At 57.2% G+C, this 17,210-nt stretch overlaps 1 protein-coding gene across 4 annotated transcripts in view; it reads left to right on the forward strand.

Moving 5' to 3' along the window:
* The first annotated feature begins 475 nt into the window (after positions 1-475).
* FGD3 (FYVE, RhoGEF and PH domain containing 3) overlaps positions 476-17,210 on the forward strand; it is a 48,446-nt gene continuing 31,711 nt past the window's right edge. The window contains exons 1-2 of one of the 4 annotated variants that reach the window (XM_011234977.3): positions 13,839-13,983; positions 15,957-16,302. In XM_011234977.3, coding sequence (XP_011233279.1) covers positions 16,301-16,302 — 2 coding nt within the window. In that variant the 5' untranslated portion in view covers positions 13,839-13,983; positions 15,957-16,300. Of the gene's footprint in view, positions 597-13,826; positions 13,984-14,016; positions 14,218-15,956; positions 16,303-17,210 lie in introns of those variants that run through there. The other 3 variants (XM_019808115.2, XM_002927415.4, XM_019808114.2) reach the window with 3 other exon arrangements.

Below are 17,210 nucleotides of genomic sequence, written 5' to 3' on the forward strand. Positions count from 1 at the left end.
CATCACACACACAACATCACACGCACAGCCTCTAGACAAAGGCCTTTGGAAGCAGATGTGCGCCCCCCGCCCCGACGGCTCCCGAGGTTGTGCTCAGCGTGCCCGCACCTCCGAAAGACGGGGCTCGCTGGGTGATGGAATACTCAAATGCCCTTCTAAAAAGTCTGTAAGAGGGGGTAGGGTGGTAGAGGGTCGGGAACAACCAGTACCCCTCTCCCAGCCTGCCTGGGCTCCTCCTCCGCCCACGGCCATAGGGACCCCAGGCTCCGGTCCCAGGGCGCCCACCCGCCAGCCCTCTCTTGTTGCCATGGTGACGGCGGGCATCCCGGGCTGCTCCCCGCCCTCCCGCTGGCTGGGGAGCCTGGGGCTTTGTCGGGCTAGAGAAGAAAGGGGCTGCCTGCAGGCACCCCCGCCCGAGGGAGGGCCGAGCGGGAGGCAGGGCCGCCCGTTCCGCCCCCGCCGTGCGCCCGAGGCCTCACCCTGGACTGCCCAGCTCCGCGGGGTCTCCTCCAGCTCAGGGGATCCCCTCCAGCTCAGGGGATCCCCAGGCTCTGCCTGTTGGCGTGCTTCTGGCTTCTCCTCCCCGAGGGAAGGCGGTGAGTAGGCTGGGGTCCGAAGGAGCCAGACTTCCCCTGGGTTCAGGTGGCGCCGCAGCGCTGGGCGGGTCACTTCCCGGGTTCCTGGGGCGCTGCGCGTGCCCCGGGGTGGCGGGGCGGGACAGCGCGCCTCTGCGTGATGCGTGGTTTCAGGAGGAGGCATCCCGCATGCAGACCTCGGCGCAGGCGGCGTGCCCACGGCCCCTGGGCGCCCGGGTCCGCTCCCCCACAGAATCGTCCAGGACGTTGGCTGGACACGTGCGCGGGGTCGGCACTGTGCCGGGACCCGCGGTTTCTGGGCTTCTCCACTCCGCGCACACCGCGCTTCCCACGGCTTTTGAAACAGGTGGGAAGGGAGTGGAGTGTGTGTTTTAGAAATGCCCCTGCCTGAGGTTGCCACGGAAATGGGGACCCCGTTTCAAGTGCTGGGCTGTTTTTTTTAAAAACAATTCTGGAGAGCAGTTTTTGGGTTCACAGCTCTGAAAATGGAGGGAAGTACAGATTTCCCGCGCGCCCCGCCCACGCCGCCGCCTCCCCGGCTGGCAGCACCGTCTTCGGAGGGACGCCTGTTAGAGGTGATGAGCCCGCACTGACCTGCATCGTCACCCAGAGCCCAACTCTATCGGGGTCACTCCGGTAGGCATGCGCTGGGCCGGGGACAGATGCGTCATGACTCGCGTCCATATTTACTGCCCTCGGAGCCCCCATGTCTTGGCAGCCGCTGACCCCACGCTTTCTCCAGAATGTCACACACTTGGGACCATGCAGGGTGTCACCTTACTGATGTGCGTTAAGTTCCCAGCGTTTTCCTCTTTCTCTTTCTTACTCACTTTTCTTTCATTAGGAAAACCAGCCTAATGTGGGCAAGGGCGCCTTTTCTTTAAAGAGGCCGAACAGTGTGCATTCCCGGGTCCTTGGGGCCTCCAGGCTGGCCCTGGCCGCTTGGCGATGTGGAGCAGGACACTGGATGTCTAGGGTGACTTCCCAGGTCGGCGTGGAGTGAACAGACCCAGTGTGTGTACACCCACTCCGAGTCCATCCTAAACTATTATAAGACGCACACCAAGCTTCAGAGGTTGTACAGAAAATTAAACGTCTCGAATGGGGGCTCGAGGCCTGGCTGTGGGGCTGGTGGGGCAGCTGGAGCTGCTGGCTTTGGGTGCAGGGCCTCCTCTGGGCTGGGCATAGAGACTCCCTCTGCAGAGCCAGGCTGGGGCCTGTTTTCTCATCCACACCACGGTGGTCGTTAAGAGGGCTCCTTCTTGGTGGTCTTGCTCCGTGACCTCGGCCTGCCCCCTGGGGGCCTGGCCCTGCTCCAGGCACAGGGAATAGACCAGCTCACACATGTGTGGGGACTCCAGGCAGGACAAGTGACCATAGGCCCATGCTTCAGTGTCCCTAGCTGTCCAGCATGGCTTGCCAAGGGTGAAAGGAGCCAAAGGGTGTACTCTGTGATGTGCATGGCCCATCCGACTGCAGAGGCTGCCCAGGCATCAGGGACACCTTTCCCAGCTTGTGAACACCAGTTCTGCCTCAGCCCCACAGCTTCGGGCCAGTTTGGGGGCCCACCTTCCCCAGGACCTGTGGTGAGGGGCCCCCAGGGGCCTTCAGGCTGTGTGTGCGGGATCCTTGAACAGATGGGGTTGGGGCAGCCCACTCGGGCCCCGCTGCCGTCTGTGTCTGTGTGTGTGCGTGTGCACGTACGTGAGCGTGCACAGGACCCAGTGTGCCCAGTGAGAGGTCGGATGCCCGTGTTGGCAGCGATCTGCCCCGGAGGGACTGAGGGCATCTCATCCCCCCGGGCTCTGCTTTCTGGTCCCAGAGCCAGCACTGCAGCCCAGGGAGGTGGCACCGTCCTCCTGCCTGCTCCCCTGAGGCTCCTGCATGTACAGCCAGAGGCCGAATCCCCAGTAGCACTCAGGGAACTGGCCAGCAGGCACTGAGCACCGCTAACCACCTGCTGACCCACTGACTTCCTTTTCATGTACCTCCCTCCCTCTTTGCCATCTTGTTCTAGAACGGACTTGGTTCAGCTAAAGTATGCAGGATAAAGAGAAGCAGGTGCATACGAGGGGAGAGCTTTGTATTTGCGGGGTAGAACTTGTGCGAGACTGGTGAAGCCCCAGGGTTGGAGTCCAGGACTGAGGTCTGCAGGAGTTCTGGACTTGGGCCAACTCTTCCCAGTTGTGTGCTGGAGGAGCCCCCTCCCCAGCTCCAGATCAGCCCTTGTGAGCTGTGGGAGCCTGTGAGCAGAACTGAGGAGCACTGGGGGGGGGGTTCTGTAGTCGGGAGCCCCTAAGTGCCCTGGGGACAGCTCAAGGACAGAGCTGCCCTGCCCCACTCTGGGATACGGGAAGGGCGTGCCCGATGCAGGTGGCAGCTGTGGCTGTCAGCCCAGAGTTGCACACCCCAGGCCCTGCCCGGCTCCAGCTCTCCTGGGGCTGCTCAGACCCTGAGGGTCCATCCTCTGGCTGCCCCTCTGTCCCTTGGGTCCCCTGCGGGAACAAGGGAGAGGGGCCAGCATACGGGTGGCCAGTGGCCCCTGCGTGGCTGGGAGGTGAGCCACAAGGAGGCCTCTGCATTGGAGGGAATCCCCATGGGCTTTCTAGAGCTCCAGCTGGGGCTTTTAGAATAAGGTGGCTGCTGACATAAGCTTGACTGGATAAACGAGGATGGCCTTTTGTTTCCCAGTAATTAATTTCCAGGAAGCCCCTCCCCTTCCCCTCCTCCCTCCTCCCTGCCTCCCTTCTTTCTCACTGTGCTGGAGCTGCTGTGAGCAGATTCCCACCCTTCTTAGCCCTGAAAGAAGCAGGGCTGTGAGATCGAATCACCTCTGGTTAATCGGGAGCTGACACTAAGGATCCTAATGGGAGAAGGTGGGGCCACGTGACTGTGGCTCTGATGGTGGTGGGCCCCTGGGCCTGTGTGGTGGGGCAGCCACCCCGTATTGCCTTACTTCTATCTCTGCAGGCAGACCTCGGAGAAATTCAGGGTTTGCTTCTAGACCACTGCGATAAAGCAAATACTGCAATAAAGCAAGTCAAATGAGCTTTTTGGTTTCCCGGGACACATAAAAGTTATGTTTACAGTGTATGGACCTATGAGGTGTGCAGTAGGTGTGTCTAAAGAAACGTTCAAAAAAGAAAAGAAATAATGTTCATACCTTAAATAAAAACACTCTGTGGTTGAAAAATGCTAGCCATCATCTGAGCTGTCAGGGAGCCACGATCTTTTTGCTGGTGGAGGGTCTTGTCTGATGTTGATCTGCTGACCCATCGGGGTGCTGGGGCTGAAGGCTGCGTGACTCTGGCCATTTCTGAAAATAAGACAACCCCGAAGTTTGCCAACATGGACCGACTGTTCCTTTCGTGAACGATTTCTCCGTAGAATGTGATGCTGTTTGGTAGCATTTTGCCCACGGTAGACCTTCCTTCAAAACTGGAGTCCATCCTCTCAAACCCGTTGTCATTTCAACAGTCTTCACGGCATCGTCAACAGTAGATTCCATCTCAAGAATCCACTTTCTTTGCTCATCTGTAAGAAGGAACTCCTCATCTGTTCACGTTTTATCATGAGATTCTAGAAGTTCGGTCCCATCCTCAGGCCACACTTCTAGCTCTCTTGCTGTTTCTGCACTGACTTCCATGAGGGCTGGAATCCACTTCTTCCAAATTCCTGTTCATGTGGATAGTTTGACCTCTTCCCGTGCAGTAGTAATAGCATCTAGGATGGTGAATCCCTTCCGGGATGTTTTCGTTTGACTCTGGCCAGATCCATCAGGAATCACTATCTACGGCAGCTGTAGTCTTGCTAACGGTATTTCTTAAAGAATGAGACTTGGAAGTCAGAATCACCCCTTGATCCGCAGGCTGTGGGATAGATGTTGTGTTAGCTGCATGAAAGCAACTTTCGTCTTGTCCGTCTCCATCAGAACTCTTGGGTGACCAGGTGGCTTGTAGCAGGACTATTTTGCAAGGAATCTTTTTTCCTGAGCAGTAAGTCCCAAGAGTGCGCTTAAAATACCCCNTGTCTCCATCAGAACTCTTGGGTGACCAGGTGGCATGTAGCAGGACTATTTTGCAAGGAATCTTTTTTCCTGAGCAGTAAGTCCCAAGAGTGCGCTTAAAATACCCCGTCAACCGTGTCGTAAATAGATGTGCTGTCCGCCAGGCTCTGTTGTTGCATTTAAGGAGCGTAGGCGGGGAGAGTGAGCATGGCTGCTGAGGGCTTATTTTCAGAGTGGGCAAGAGTGCTGGCTTCCACCTCAAGTCACCAGCGGCATTAGCCTCTCTTGAGAAAGTCAGCCTGTCCTTTGAACCTTTGAAGCCAGGCATTGACTTCTCTCTAGCCGTGAAAGTCCTAGATGGCATCTTCCGATTGAAGACTGTTTCATCTCTGTTGAAAATCTGTTGTTTGGCGCGAGCACCTTCGTGAATTCTCCTCGCTAGGTCTTCGGGGTCACTCGCTACAGCTTCTCCGTCGGCACTCGCTGCTTCACCTTGCACTCGTACGTTACGGAGACACCTTCCTTCCTCAGCCCCGCCGACCTCTGCCGGCTCCCAGCTTCTCTTCTGCGGCTTCCTCGCCCCCTCATCCTGCACAGAACGGAAGAGTCAGGGCCTTGCTCCGGGTGAGGCTTGGGCCGAAGGGAATGCTGTGGCTGGTTGGAGCGTCCGTCCAGACCAGTCAGACTCTCTCCGTGTCAGCAGGGAGGCTGTTTTACGTTCTCATCATTCGAGTGTTTGCTGGAGTAGCGCTTGCGGTGTCCTTCAAGATCGTTTCCTTTGCNGCGGTGTCCTACAAGATCGTTTCCTTTGCGTTCATAACTGGGCTAACTGGCAGCAGAGGCCGAGCTTTCGGCCTGTCTTGGGTTTCGACAGGTGTTCCTCACGAAGCTTACTCATTTCTAGTTTTGATGGGAAGTGAGAGATGTGTGACTCTTCCTTTCATTGAACACTTAGAGGCCATGGTAGGGTTATCAACTGTGCTAATGTCAACACGGTCGTGTGTCAGGGAATAGGGAGGCCCGAGGAGGAGGAGAGAGATGGGGGAGGGCCCGTCAGTGGAGCAGCCAGAACACACACGACATTGATCAGTTAAGTTCTCTGTCTTATATGGGCACTGCTCGTGGTACCCCCAAATTACAGTGGTGACATTGAAGATCACCGATCACAGATCGCCGTCACAAATACAATAATAACACACAAATTTGGAATATTGTGAGAGTCCCCAGAATGTGACACAGAGACATGCCGTGAACACAGACTTGTTCCAGGCAGGATTGCCGTAAACCTTCAGCTTGTAGACAGTGCGGTGTCTGTGGGGTCAGGAGACCAGGCAGGCTTGTATACAGGCAGCGACTTTTTCTTACAGGGTGAAAAAGGCTGCAGACACAGCACCCCTCAGTGGCTGGCGTCAGANTTTGTAGACAGTGCGGTGTCTGTGGGGTCAGGAGACCAGGCAGGCTTGTGTACAGGCAGCGACTTTTTCTTACAGGGTGAAAAAGGCTGCAGACACAGCACCCCTCAGTGGCTGGCGTCAGAACAGTTCCAGGTCAGGGGTCACTTCCACTTGGCGCCTATGTCCTGTCCCCGGGGGCCCCCTAACTGTCCTGCTCTGTGTGCAAAGCCTGCAGACACCACCCCGTCTAACGGTCAGAGGCCGCCAGGGCTCGTCCACGGCTGCTCTGAAGGCAGCTTTTGGCAGCGGTGACTGAACGGTCCAGGATTGTTAGAGCAATCCTGCTTCTGTTTTCTTTAAGTGAGGAGCTAAACTGAGTGCTCCCCAGTCAGACCCTCACTGCTCTCGTGCTGGCGCCTGATGCCAGGTGTGGCGTGGAGGGTTGCCTGCGGTCACCCGGGTCACCCGGCCGTCCTCAGAGCTGCCTGACCCACGGCGACATTTTAGGCAGCACCCAACATAGGGAACATTTTCTGTCTTTGAACAGAATGCAGTTTCAGTTTAAAGGAACCTAGAGAACTTTCTGTAAAAGTGTGTTTTCAGAAACCAAATTACACTCCGTGTCCCTTTCTTTTGGGTTTCTTAACCACATTTTTCCTCAGAGAAATTTAGGACAGCTAAGTAGAAATTAAATTTTCCATATATAAACAGACATGGAGACAGCTGGCTCTGAGGCAATTGCTGGAGGGTTGGAATCCCAAATGAGCAATGGAGGAGATGTTATCATCTTATCTTTAAATAGGTCGACTTTTCTCCCAATTGCAAATATAGTAAACGTTCTTTGTAAAAATGTGTATGTTACTGAGAAGCGTGGAGAGGAAAGTGAAAACCCCGAGGAGCTCAGCACCCAGAGCCGCAAGGTCGGCGGTCCGTGTGTGCGTCCGGACGGAGCCCCTGCCGCTCTCCGGGTCGTGTCTGGCGGTGGGTGCCCAGGGGCCCCATCCGAAGCCTGTGGGTCCCACCCCGCCTCCCGCCCGGCTCGTTCGCTTCCCGTGGCTCTCGCCCGGCTTGTGGAGAAGATGTCAGTGCTGGACACTGTCCCGTCGTGGCCTGACGGGCGCCCCCCGCGCCCGCAGCCGTGTGAGCCGTGGACGGGCTGTGTGCAGGGGGGAGGAGCGGGCAGCCCTGGGGTCCTCACACGCCTCCTTCCGGAGCCGCTGCTCTCAGAGCCTGTGCGGCGGCTGTTCAGCAGGGCTGCTGACCGACTGAGCTCCAGGCGTCTCTGAGCCCTGGTGTCCTCGTCAGTAATGGGACTCTCACGGCCAGGGCTTCCACTGGCCTCCCGCCCCTGCGCCCCCAGCTGCCCTGCGGCGCCCCTCCCCCCCCCCCCCCCCCCCNCCTACGGGTCCTGGGGTCTCGGCCACCCCCACTTCTGGTTATGCCGAGGATTCCAGGAACCGCTGTGTTTCCCTGGATAGCTCATGGCTTCTCTTAAGAGTCAAGGGACTTCATCAGCCCTTTTATAAAAATTAAGCTTTTTATTTTGCAGTAAGTAATGGTAGGTTCACATGCAGCTGTGGGGAATACTGCGGAGATCCCGCCTACCCTTGGCCCAGCCTCCCCCACGGTGACATGGTGCACAACTGTAGAGAGCCTGGCACAGCGGGGAGGTCTGCACCACACGGCCGCCCCAGGACCCCTCCCATGCCCCCGACACCCGCCAGCCTGCCCCCCAGGAGTAGACTCCTGTCATTTCAAGAATGCTCAGCAAGTGGAAATCGAAACTTTTTCAAATTGGCTTTTTCAGTCGGCATTAATCTCAGAAGACTCACCCAGACTGTTGTGTCCGATCCATTCACCTCGAGTGCTGAGCGTGTCCGGGGTGTGGCCATGCCACGTTCCATCCTACACCCCTTGGAGGCCAGCCCGATGGCGCATGTGCCGGTCTCTGTGTGAACGCAGGCTGCACTTCTGTGGGACGGATGCCGGGTCCCCTGCTATGTCCTGGGGTGGTCGAACGTGTCCTAAAAGACCCTGCCCAGCTGTTCCCACAGTGGCTGTCCCATTTGCGTGCCGAATCTGAGTGGCCCAGGTTCAGGGCATCCTGGACAACACTGGCGGCATCGCCCTCCTTTATGTCTGCCGACTGGGCAGGTGTGAGGGGAATCTCCTCACCTTGGGATGAGTTCACATCTGTTGACTGTCCTCTGACAGATCATGCTGTTCGTGTGCAATCTAAAAATTCCACCTGGCCCCAGATCCCAAAAGTTGTTTCCTATCTTTTCTTGAAGTTTCCTAGCTTACATCTTATGTTTAAATCTACGATCCATTTTGAGCTGGTATCCATATCAGGCATGCGGTTTAGGTCGGGCCCCTTGTTTGCCTGTGGATGTCCCATTGCCCCAACACCATTTGTGGAAAGGCTGTTTTTCCTCCCTTTGCACCTTTGGCAACCACCCCCATCCTTGGTGGGGCTCCTGCTGGGCCCCCAATGTGTCCCGTTGATCCCTGTGTCTGTCCGCCCAGCACCACCCCGTCCCCTTGGCTATGGTGACACAGGCATGGTCCCTCCTGGTCACAGCTACCTGGCTGCTCTAGGGCCTATGCTCTCCGTGCAGATTCCAAAATGAGCCCCTCTGAGATATACAAAACGCCTTGCTGGGACTTCGACAGAAACTGAATTAAACTTATAGATCATTTGTGAGAGAAATGACATCTTTCTATGTCATGTTCCATGAACGTAATATGCCTCCTTTTTTAGACTTCTATTTCTTTCATCAGCATGTTGTAGAAAATTTTCAGCCTGTAAGCTTAGTAAATGTTTTGTTGAATTTACATTTGAGGGTTTTTTAGTATGAATGGCGTCATGTTTCTTAGATTTTGGTGTCTTCCTGTTTAAACATTCAAGAGATTTTTGTGAATTGATCTTGTGTCTGTGACCTGCCAAACTCACTTGTTAGCTCTAGCAGTGTTTTTGCAGATTCTCAGGATTTTCTTTGTAGACAATCATGTCATCTGCAAATATGGACACTTTTATTCCTTCCATTTGCTCTGCGTGCGTTTTCATTCCTCGCCTTGCCTAACCACATGTCTGGAACGTCTGCCACTCTGACGAGCAAGAACAGTGATGTCCTTGCCTGTTCCCATCCTTAAGTGATGTTATGGGATGAATTGTGTCCCCCAAAATTCATATGCTGAAATCCTAAACCTTGGTGCCTCAGAACATGACCTCGTTTTGAGACTGGATCCTTAAAGAGGTAAGTAGTTAAAATGAGGTCATAGGTGTCCTTATAAGAAGAGGAGACGAGGACAGATGTGCACAGAGGGACACCCACGTGAGGACACGGGGAGAAGGTGGCCCGGAGGCCAGGAGAGCGGCCTCAGGGGAAACCTGTCTGGCCCACTCCTGGATCTCAGACTTGCAGCCTCGAGGACTGGGACAGAATGCATGGTGTATGGGTAGCTGAATAGCATTCCATATCATGAACATGGCTGCACGCTTTGCTGATTCATTCTCCAGTTGGAGGACATCTGGCTCATTTCCAGTTTTGAGTTATGATGAATCGGGTTGCCACAGACGTGGTGACCAGGTCTTTGTGTGGACAGATGTTTTGTCTTCTTTTGGGGAGACCCCCAGGTGTGGAATTGCTGGGTTGTAGGCAGGTATATGCTTAACTTCTTGGGAAAATGCCAAGCGGTTTTCCAAAGCAGTTGTACAATGTTATGCTTCTGTCGGGACTGTGTCACAGACTTCTGCTTGCCACTCATCCTTGCTCCCACGTGATGGGCGTGGGGATGTCTCACTGAGGCTGTAGGTTACATTTCCCTCATGCAGGTGCCGTGGAGCGCTTCCCTGGGCGCTCACTGTCCATTCAGATAACTTTTTAAAGTCAAGTGCCTGGTCTAGTCTATTCCTCAATTTATTTTTATTGGATTATTTGTCTTTTTCTTTATTGATTTTTATATATTCTGTGCACAAGTCCTTTGTCAGAGAGATGTATCACAAACATTTCCTTGCCGTCCGCGGCTCTCCCTTTCATCTTTGTGGGGCCTCTGGATGAGCAGACGTTTCTCAAGCTGATGAAGTCTGGTCTATCCGGTGTCTTTCTGTGGCTTTTATGCCTGAGACATCTGCCTGCTTCGAGGGCGTGGGTGTTCCACCTATGCGTTTTTGGAAGCTCTGTAGTCCTGCTCACAGTTAAGACTGTGCTTCGTTCCAGCTCTGTTTGTGTGTGTGGTGTGAGTGACGGTTAAGGCTCCCCTGTCTGTGTCGGGTCCACTTGCTGCAGCACACTCGCGAGGGACTTTCCTTTCCCAGCGCCTTCTCCAAAACCCGACCCGCCACATGCATATGATTGCGCACCTGGACTCCCCATTCTGTCCCCCTGATGAATCTCTCTATCCCCGTGTGACACCACCTGCCTTGTCCTAGTTTAATGTAATTTTATTACTACAGTAATTATCTTAAATAAATTAAATCATTTTACTTATCACAGAAACTCCCTACCCGTGCTGATCTTCTGTTCTCCATTGTCAGACACTCACACGTCCAGTTTTCCCCAATACAAATACAGCTGTCCTGCGGGACGAAGGACGGACGCGTGCAGGGGCGCAGCAGGGGCAGGACTGTGAGCTGCTAGTGTCCACTCTGCTTCTGTCCAGGCTCCAGATTGCCTTCCTCAAGGTGCGGGGAGAGGGGTGCCCCTCAACCACTGCTGACTCCTTTTCAGGCCTCCCTTCTTCTCTGGGGTGGCAGTGCTCCCACCCTGTGCTCCTCTGCTCCTCGTGCCCCTGCCGTGCTGACTCTCCCCCGTGCCCCCTCCGCTCCTCTGTGGAGCACCAGCCTGTGTCTTGACTCTGTGCTACCTTTGGCATGGGGACAAGCCATGAGAAGAAAGTGAAATTTTAAAATTTGTGTTTGTTATCATGGTCATATAAAAATTACTAAATTTGAAAAATAGACGACATGGTAACATGGTTAAAAAAACCCAGAAAGATCCAAGAGAACTCTCCCTCTCCCTGGGTGCATCCATAAGATAGCCGTTTTGCAGTTTTTAAATTTCTCAAACTTGTGGAAAAGATGCATGAATTCATTTATCAAGAGTCATTAATTTGCCCTGTTTGTGCTTCCCCCACGTTAGAGAGGTAGCATGTTTTCCCAGAACCATTTTTAAGAGTTTGCAGAGTTCACAACTAGAACATCTGGTGGCCGGGTACCTCATCCCACTGTGTCTGCCCGTGAGGTGGTCTCGCCACCCCACCCGTCAGGCGGGTGTTTCTCTGCACTGAGCAGGGACCACGCGGTGGACCCGCTGGCGCCCTCAAGGTGGGCCTTGGTTGTTCCCAGTCTTGCTCCTACCTGCCCTGGCGTCGGAACCGCCTGGCACCTTGCTGCTCTGCACCTGTGCAGGTATGCCCAGCACCCATCCCTGGAGTGGCTAGTGCTGAGTCAAAGGGCTAAGGTCCCCTTCTGCCCCCCCCATCATGTGGAGGGGTCTTTGCTAACCCGATGGGAAGAGAGGATACTCGGGTGTGGGCTGTAGCTGTCTCAACACGTGTGTGCCTGCCAGTTAGATTTCCTGTTCCGTGAGCTAGCTGTCCCTGAACCTCGCCCCGAGCTATCAGTTTCTGGATCATTCCACGGCCCACTCATCCCTCACCCCTCACCCAGACTCAATGACAGAGGTGACTCACCCAACGGGGGCCAGCCATCTGAATCTTAAAAACACAAAACCGAGCCATTTTGCAACAAAACCAAGTGTGGGTTGAGTCGAGGCAGCTCCACACATGTAAACATCAGACAGACTGTTCTGTGTCTGGGGACTGTCGTGACCATCTTCTGTCCCTCGTGCCACCTCAGTGGTCACCGTGCAGCCAGGGAGCTTTTCAGGATGTGAAATGCTGAAAGATTCTGAGAGAAGCAATGTGGCTCGTGGTCCCACAACAGGATTGCTCCATCCATGGAAACATTTAATGTTGAACCTAAAAGCCTTTGATTTTGGAATAATTCCAGATGTGCAGACAAGTTGTGAAGACAGTACGGAGGGTTCCCCTGCAGCCCTGATGCGGCTGCGCCTCCATAACAGGCTCCATTTGTCCAGAAGTTAGCCTGGCAGAATAACCACAGACTACAGACCGTCAGCACCCAACCGGGGCGCCACGCCATGTTCAGGAAACATTGAATTTTAATGTTGTTTATGTCCAGAATTCTCTTAAAAGGCAGGAGAGAGAATATGGTTATCTTGATATGTTTTCTTTACAAAAAAACACATTAATTCTCAGTGTGTTTAATGAAGGGCCAGGGCTGGAGGGGGTACGTGGCTCCCGTGGTCCAGGGCTGGGTCCTGTGGCCCTGCCTGCTGCCGGGGAGGCTGGGAGCCAGCACACGTGGTCCCTCCACTCCCCAGGAGAAAGTGGGAGCCATACCACTGTTCCACGCTCTTGTGCTCAAAGAGGCGTGGATGAAACACAGCCACGAGAGGCCATGTCCTGCTGCTTAATATTCTATACTATGAGAACACTCGTTGGCAAGTGCGTTCCTTGGTGGACGGTGCCACCGCCCAGGCAGAGCTGCCCCCCTCTGGATGCGTTCCATCCAGGCTGCATCCCACTCTACTTTTTGTCCATCCCCTTTTGGGTGGTGATAGCCGAGCAGCTGCCCCTCCCAGCCCTGCCTCCGCAGACCGTTTCTGTGCAAGGGGGCTCTGCCCCCATGGGGTCTCACTGCCAGGCTCCTGGCTCAGGGATGTCGGTGGGCAAGGGCCGTGCTAGGGGAAGATGGCAGGTGCTGCTCTTGGCACCTGGAGGGGCCCCCCGCCGCAGGCCAGGCCCTCGTTCCTCACAAAAGCTCTGCTCATCCCGTACCCTTCCCGTTTTATGGCAGAGGACCGGGGCTCTGAGGGGTCTCAGCCCGAGAGCCGAGGTGCGAGCCCAGGTGCCTCTGAGACGGCGGCCACCGTCCTGTCACCTGCTGGTGGGGCAGCTCTGAGGCCTCCGCGGCGGCTGGGGGCCGGACGGTCTGCGCTATGCGTGCTCACCTGGGTCTCCGCGTCCCTGGAGGGAGGCGCACCTGTGTCCGTGCAGGGGGCTACCACAGTGACTGGACAGACTTCCTCAAACCCTGGGTTACAAGGACGGCTATGTGGAGGTAAAGTGGGTAGTGTCGCAGCCTGACCAACTGCCCCCCCGCGTTGAGCACGGGAGCGACTTCGCTGTGTGGACACCCGCGCGGAGTGCGAGGGGCGGCCGCGCTGTGCGCCCTGGGCTTGCGCGAGGCCGGTCCGCCTGAGCTGGAGAAACGGCCTCGTTAGCGCCCCTGTGCTGAGTTCCTCACACTGGCGTGTTCCCTGTGCGCGAGGCGCTGCCCCTGGGGGGCTCTGCGGTGACCCCTGCCCGCAACAGGGACACCAAGGCTCAAAGAACGCCCTTTGTTTCTCAAGAAGCATGCAGGGCGGGACGGAGAAGCCACCGCGGGCGCGGACGCAGAGCTCGCGCTCTAGGCTTCGTAGGGCTCCACGTCTTCGTGCGTTTACTTTGCCCTGGGGTCGCGGAGCTGCCCCGTGACAAGGGTGCTCCCCTGAGTGCACGGGCCTCCTCTCAGCTGGGGGACCCCACTGCTCAGGCCTGCTGGAGCCCCTGAGGATCCCAGTGTCGCGTCCGCCCGGTCTGAGCAGAGAAGCCCACGGGGCGCGGTGGAGGCAGGAAGGCGGCGCCTCCACGCGTCCTCCCGGGACGGCTCAGGCGCCGTGCGACCACCGCGGGCCGTGGCGCGCAGCCTCACGGGGGCCCCGCCGGCTCTCCAGCCGGCTTGGGCTGTGTTTTCACAGAGGAGGCAGCTGGGGAACCAGTGAACTTGGGCGTGTGACGATGCGGAAATGCGAAGGCACCGTCTTTGGTGACCGTATTGCAAAACCAGCAGAAGGAAGTTGTGTTTCGCCGCTGCCTGAAGTCCGCCCCGGGCCGAGGCGCGCGCTGCCGTGGCCGGCAGGTGAGTGGCGCTAGCTCCGGGGTCTTCGCCGGCCCCCAGGGCCTGTGCTGGTCCCGCAAGGGGCAGTTTTGGGGAATGTGGAGAGCAGGGGCAGCTTGGCGTTGGTAGCTTCAAGGCCGGAAGCCGTGTGGTGGTGGACGCGTGGCGTGTCTGTGCTCCTTTGGCTCCTGGAGTGCCCCCTGGCTTGGTCGGTGATCTCTGTGAAGAGCCAGCGTGTTGTGGGCACAGCCAGCAGTAAGTGTGCCATCGGCTGGGACAGGACTGGGTGTGGTCTGGGGCACCCCGGACTCTAGCTAAGATGAACTGAGCCCGGGAGGGGCGGGGGTCTGAGGCTGACCTGGTTCAGGGTGACACCCACGTGGGTCCAGCCTGTGCACCTGTCACCGAGGCCCTGGGCAATGTGGGTCTTCCTTTACCTGGGCTGAGGAAGGGAGGGTGAGTGGTCCACACAGTCCCTAGAGGGCTAGGCCTTCCCACAAAATGTGTGGCTCTGGAAGGTTCTTCTGCAATCTGACAGTTTAGACACTGATGGGGCTTGGCCATGGTGGTGCTACTGGTGTGGAGGAAACACTGGGATGCCCACACCCCCAACTCCAGTGGGCGGGGGGACGTCCTGGGTGGCAGCGGGGTGGAGCCAGACCGCGCCGTGTTTGTGCAGAGCAGGGGTGTGTTCAGGGGCACAGCTGTACCCAGAGCACCTGGCTCCTGGGACCCTTGGGGCTTGCAGGCAACTGGCCAAGTACTTGGAGAGGAAACAGGGAGCCCTGGGCCTTGACCTGCAAGCTGCCCAGCTGGGCCCCACTCAAACCTTTGGAGCCTGACAGTTCGCTGGGGCTGGGCGGGGCCGGGTACGCAGGGAGGAAGTGGTTTGACTCCAGCTGCGTGTTTGCAGGAGGTCAGAGGCCCTGGTTCCGCTCCTTGGGTTTGACGTCTGTCTCCCCACAAAGGCCAGCACCTCCGAAAGCTCCGGGGCCCCCAAAACTGGATAGGACTGTGTGCTCTGACGTGCAGAGTCCTGACTCTTGGTTGGTCTGTGAGGCTAGAGCTCAGATGGGGGGCTAACGGAGGCCACAAAGGCATGTGGGGCTTTGCTGCCCTGAGCCCCTGGAGAGCCCAGGGATGGGGATGTCCTTGCACTCAGAATAGTGACACTGGTGCAGCTGCTGGCCCCAGCTGGGAGGCTGGGAGGGCTGCATTCTCACATCCTCCATACCTGTCTGAGGTGGGCTCTCATGACACCCGATGAGAGAGGAGGAGAGTGAGGCACCTAGTAAAGCAGGTGAATGTGGAAGTCAGACTTAGGACAGATCACTCACCTGCACGGTGCCCTGGATGCCCACGGCTGGGAGACCCATCCTGGCTCCAGCCCCGACACGCTACCTCCTGTCTCCGGGTACATTTCTCCAGACGGCTGGGCTGATTCCCCTTTGCCCTGCTCCCTCTGTCTAGGACTCTGTTCCCTCCCCTTAGGATGCTGTTCCCTCTGTCTGGGATGCTGTTCCGTCTGGGACTTAGTTCCCTCCACCTGGGACATGTTCCCTCTGTCTGGGGTCCCACGTATGATGATGATGATTGGTCACCACATAGGCATCCAGTGAGGTGGGTGGTGATTGACCTTTCCGGTCGGCTCTGGGGGCTCCGATGGGCTCCCATGAGCTCCCATGAAGCCCGTGTGCGCCCAGGACGTGACGCTCTGGCCCCCGCAAGTGTGTGGCTTTCGGAGGGTGATTCTGCCTGTCTCCCTTTCCCACAACAGCCTGGCAGATCACTGTGCAGTCAGATGCGACCTGTCCTCGTGGGGAGGCCTCCCCCGGGGTGGCAGTGAGAGTGATGGAGGCTGTCCGTGAGGAGCTCCCCCCATCCGCAGCGGCATTGACCACTGGGGTGTGCGGGCCAGGCTGCAGGCACACAGGCTGCAGGATCTCCATGCAGTTGGAAGCTTTTCTAACGTTCTTGTTTGTTCCTTTCACTAGGTCGCCTGCTGCTCGTCTCAGACATAAGCAAAGTGCAGTTGCGTGGGGAGCCCGTGGCACCGGCGGTGGGCCTAGGACCCCTGCCCCCGTGCACGCGGCCGCGACACTAGTTCACCCAGCAGGGCTCCAGAGCTTGGCAGGCGTGCCCAGATGCAGCTTGCTCTGCTGCGCAGCTGGTCACCACGCGGGGACCGGTCTGTGCTCTGCCACAGTGGACACTGATGCAGTGTTCTGGACGACAGCGAAATGAAAACAGAATAGGAAATACAAACAAAGCACATGAGAATGCGGGTGTTAACAGTAGAAAATAAAACTAGGAAGAAAAAGAGGAACATTAAGTAAACATGTAAGTGAAAAGATTAAGTGGAAGCAGCTCAGGTGATCAGCCCACCCTGTCCGTGCGCGTGCATCCTCCGTGCCGTGCACCCGCGTACCGTTCCCCCGAGTACCGTGCACCTGCGTGCCGTGCGGCCCGTGTGTGTGTGTGCGTCCTGTGTGCTATGAACCCGCGTATCGTTCATCTGCGTACTGTGCGGTCCCGTGCGTGTGCGGCCTGCGTGCCGTGCACCCCCCCTCTGTGCGCGTGCGTCCTGCGTGCCGTGAACCTTGTGCCGTGCTTGCCCGTGTGCGTGCGTCCTGCGTGCCGTGTGTCCCGTGCGCCGTGCGGCCCCCGTGTGCGTGCGTCCTGCGTGCCGTGCGTCCTGCGTGCCGTGCGCCTCCGTGCGCCTCCGTGCGCCGGAGTCAGCTCTTCTGGCACGGCTGCTTGCGTTGGAGCAAGTGCGTTTCCGGCCTTGCTGTCTGGGAGCGTGTGTTAAGCCGGCGTTGGGCGCACATCGTCAGTACTGTGCCCTGGCGTGCCTTCAGCAAGTCCTGCAGGATGGAGCCTGGGACCGGGGAGCTTTAGAGCGCGTCAGTGGCCGAAGGCCAGCCTCCCGGCCAGCTGTTCCGGCCGTGTACGTCTGCCAGGCTGCCAAACGCGTAGGTGTGGCCAGTTGGGGTCCAGTGCTGTGCGCCGCCTCAGGCTTTGGGAGCCTTTGCAGGGCAGTTATGCCTGTTTTACAGAGGAGACAACTGAAGCGCCGCACGTGCAGCTTGTCCCCGGTGGCCCGGCCGCTAAGCGGTGGCAGCCCGTCACCGTGGCGCAAAGCCCTCAGGCCGCTGCACGATGTGTGACCACCTCCCCGGATCCACACGGGGGACCGATGACGCCCCGTTCACGCGCTGGGGGCCACATGAAGCACGGGCCGCAGCCTG

This window comes from Ailuropoda melanoleuca, chromosome 17, assembly GCF_002007445.2.
Source record: "Ailuropoda melanoleuca isolate Jingjing chromosome 17, ASM200744v2, whole genome shotgun sequence".
Classification (NCBI taxonomy): Eukaryota; Metazoa; Chordata; class Mammalia; order Carnivora; family Ursidae; genus Ailuropoda; species Ailuropoda melanoleuca.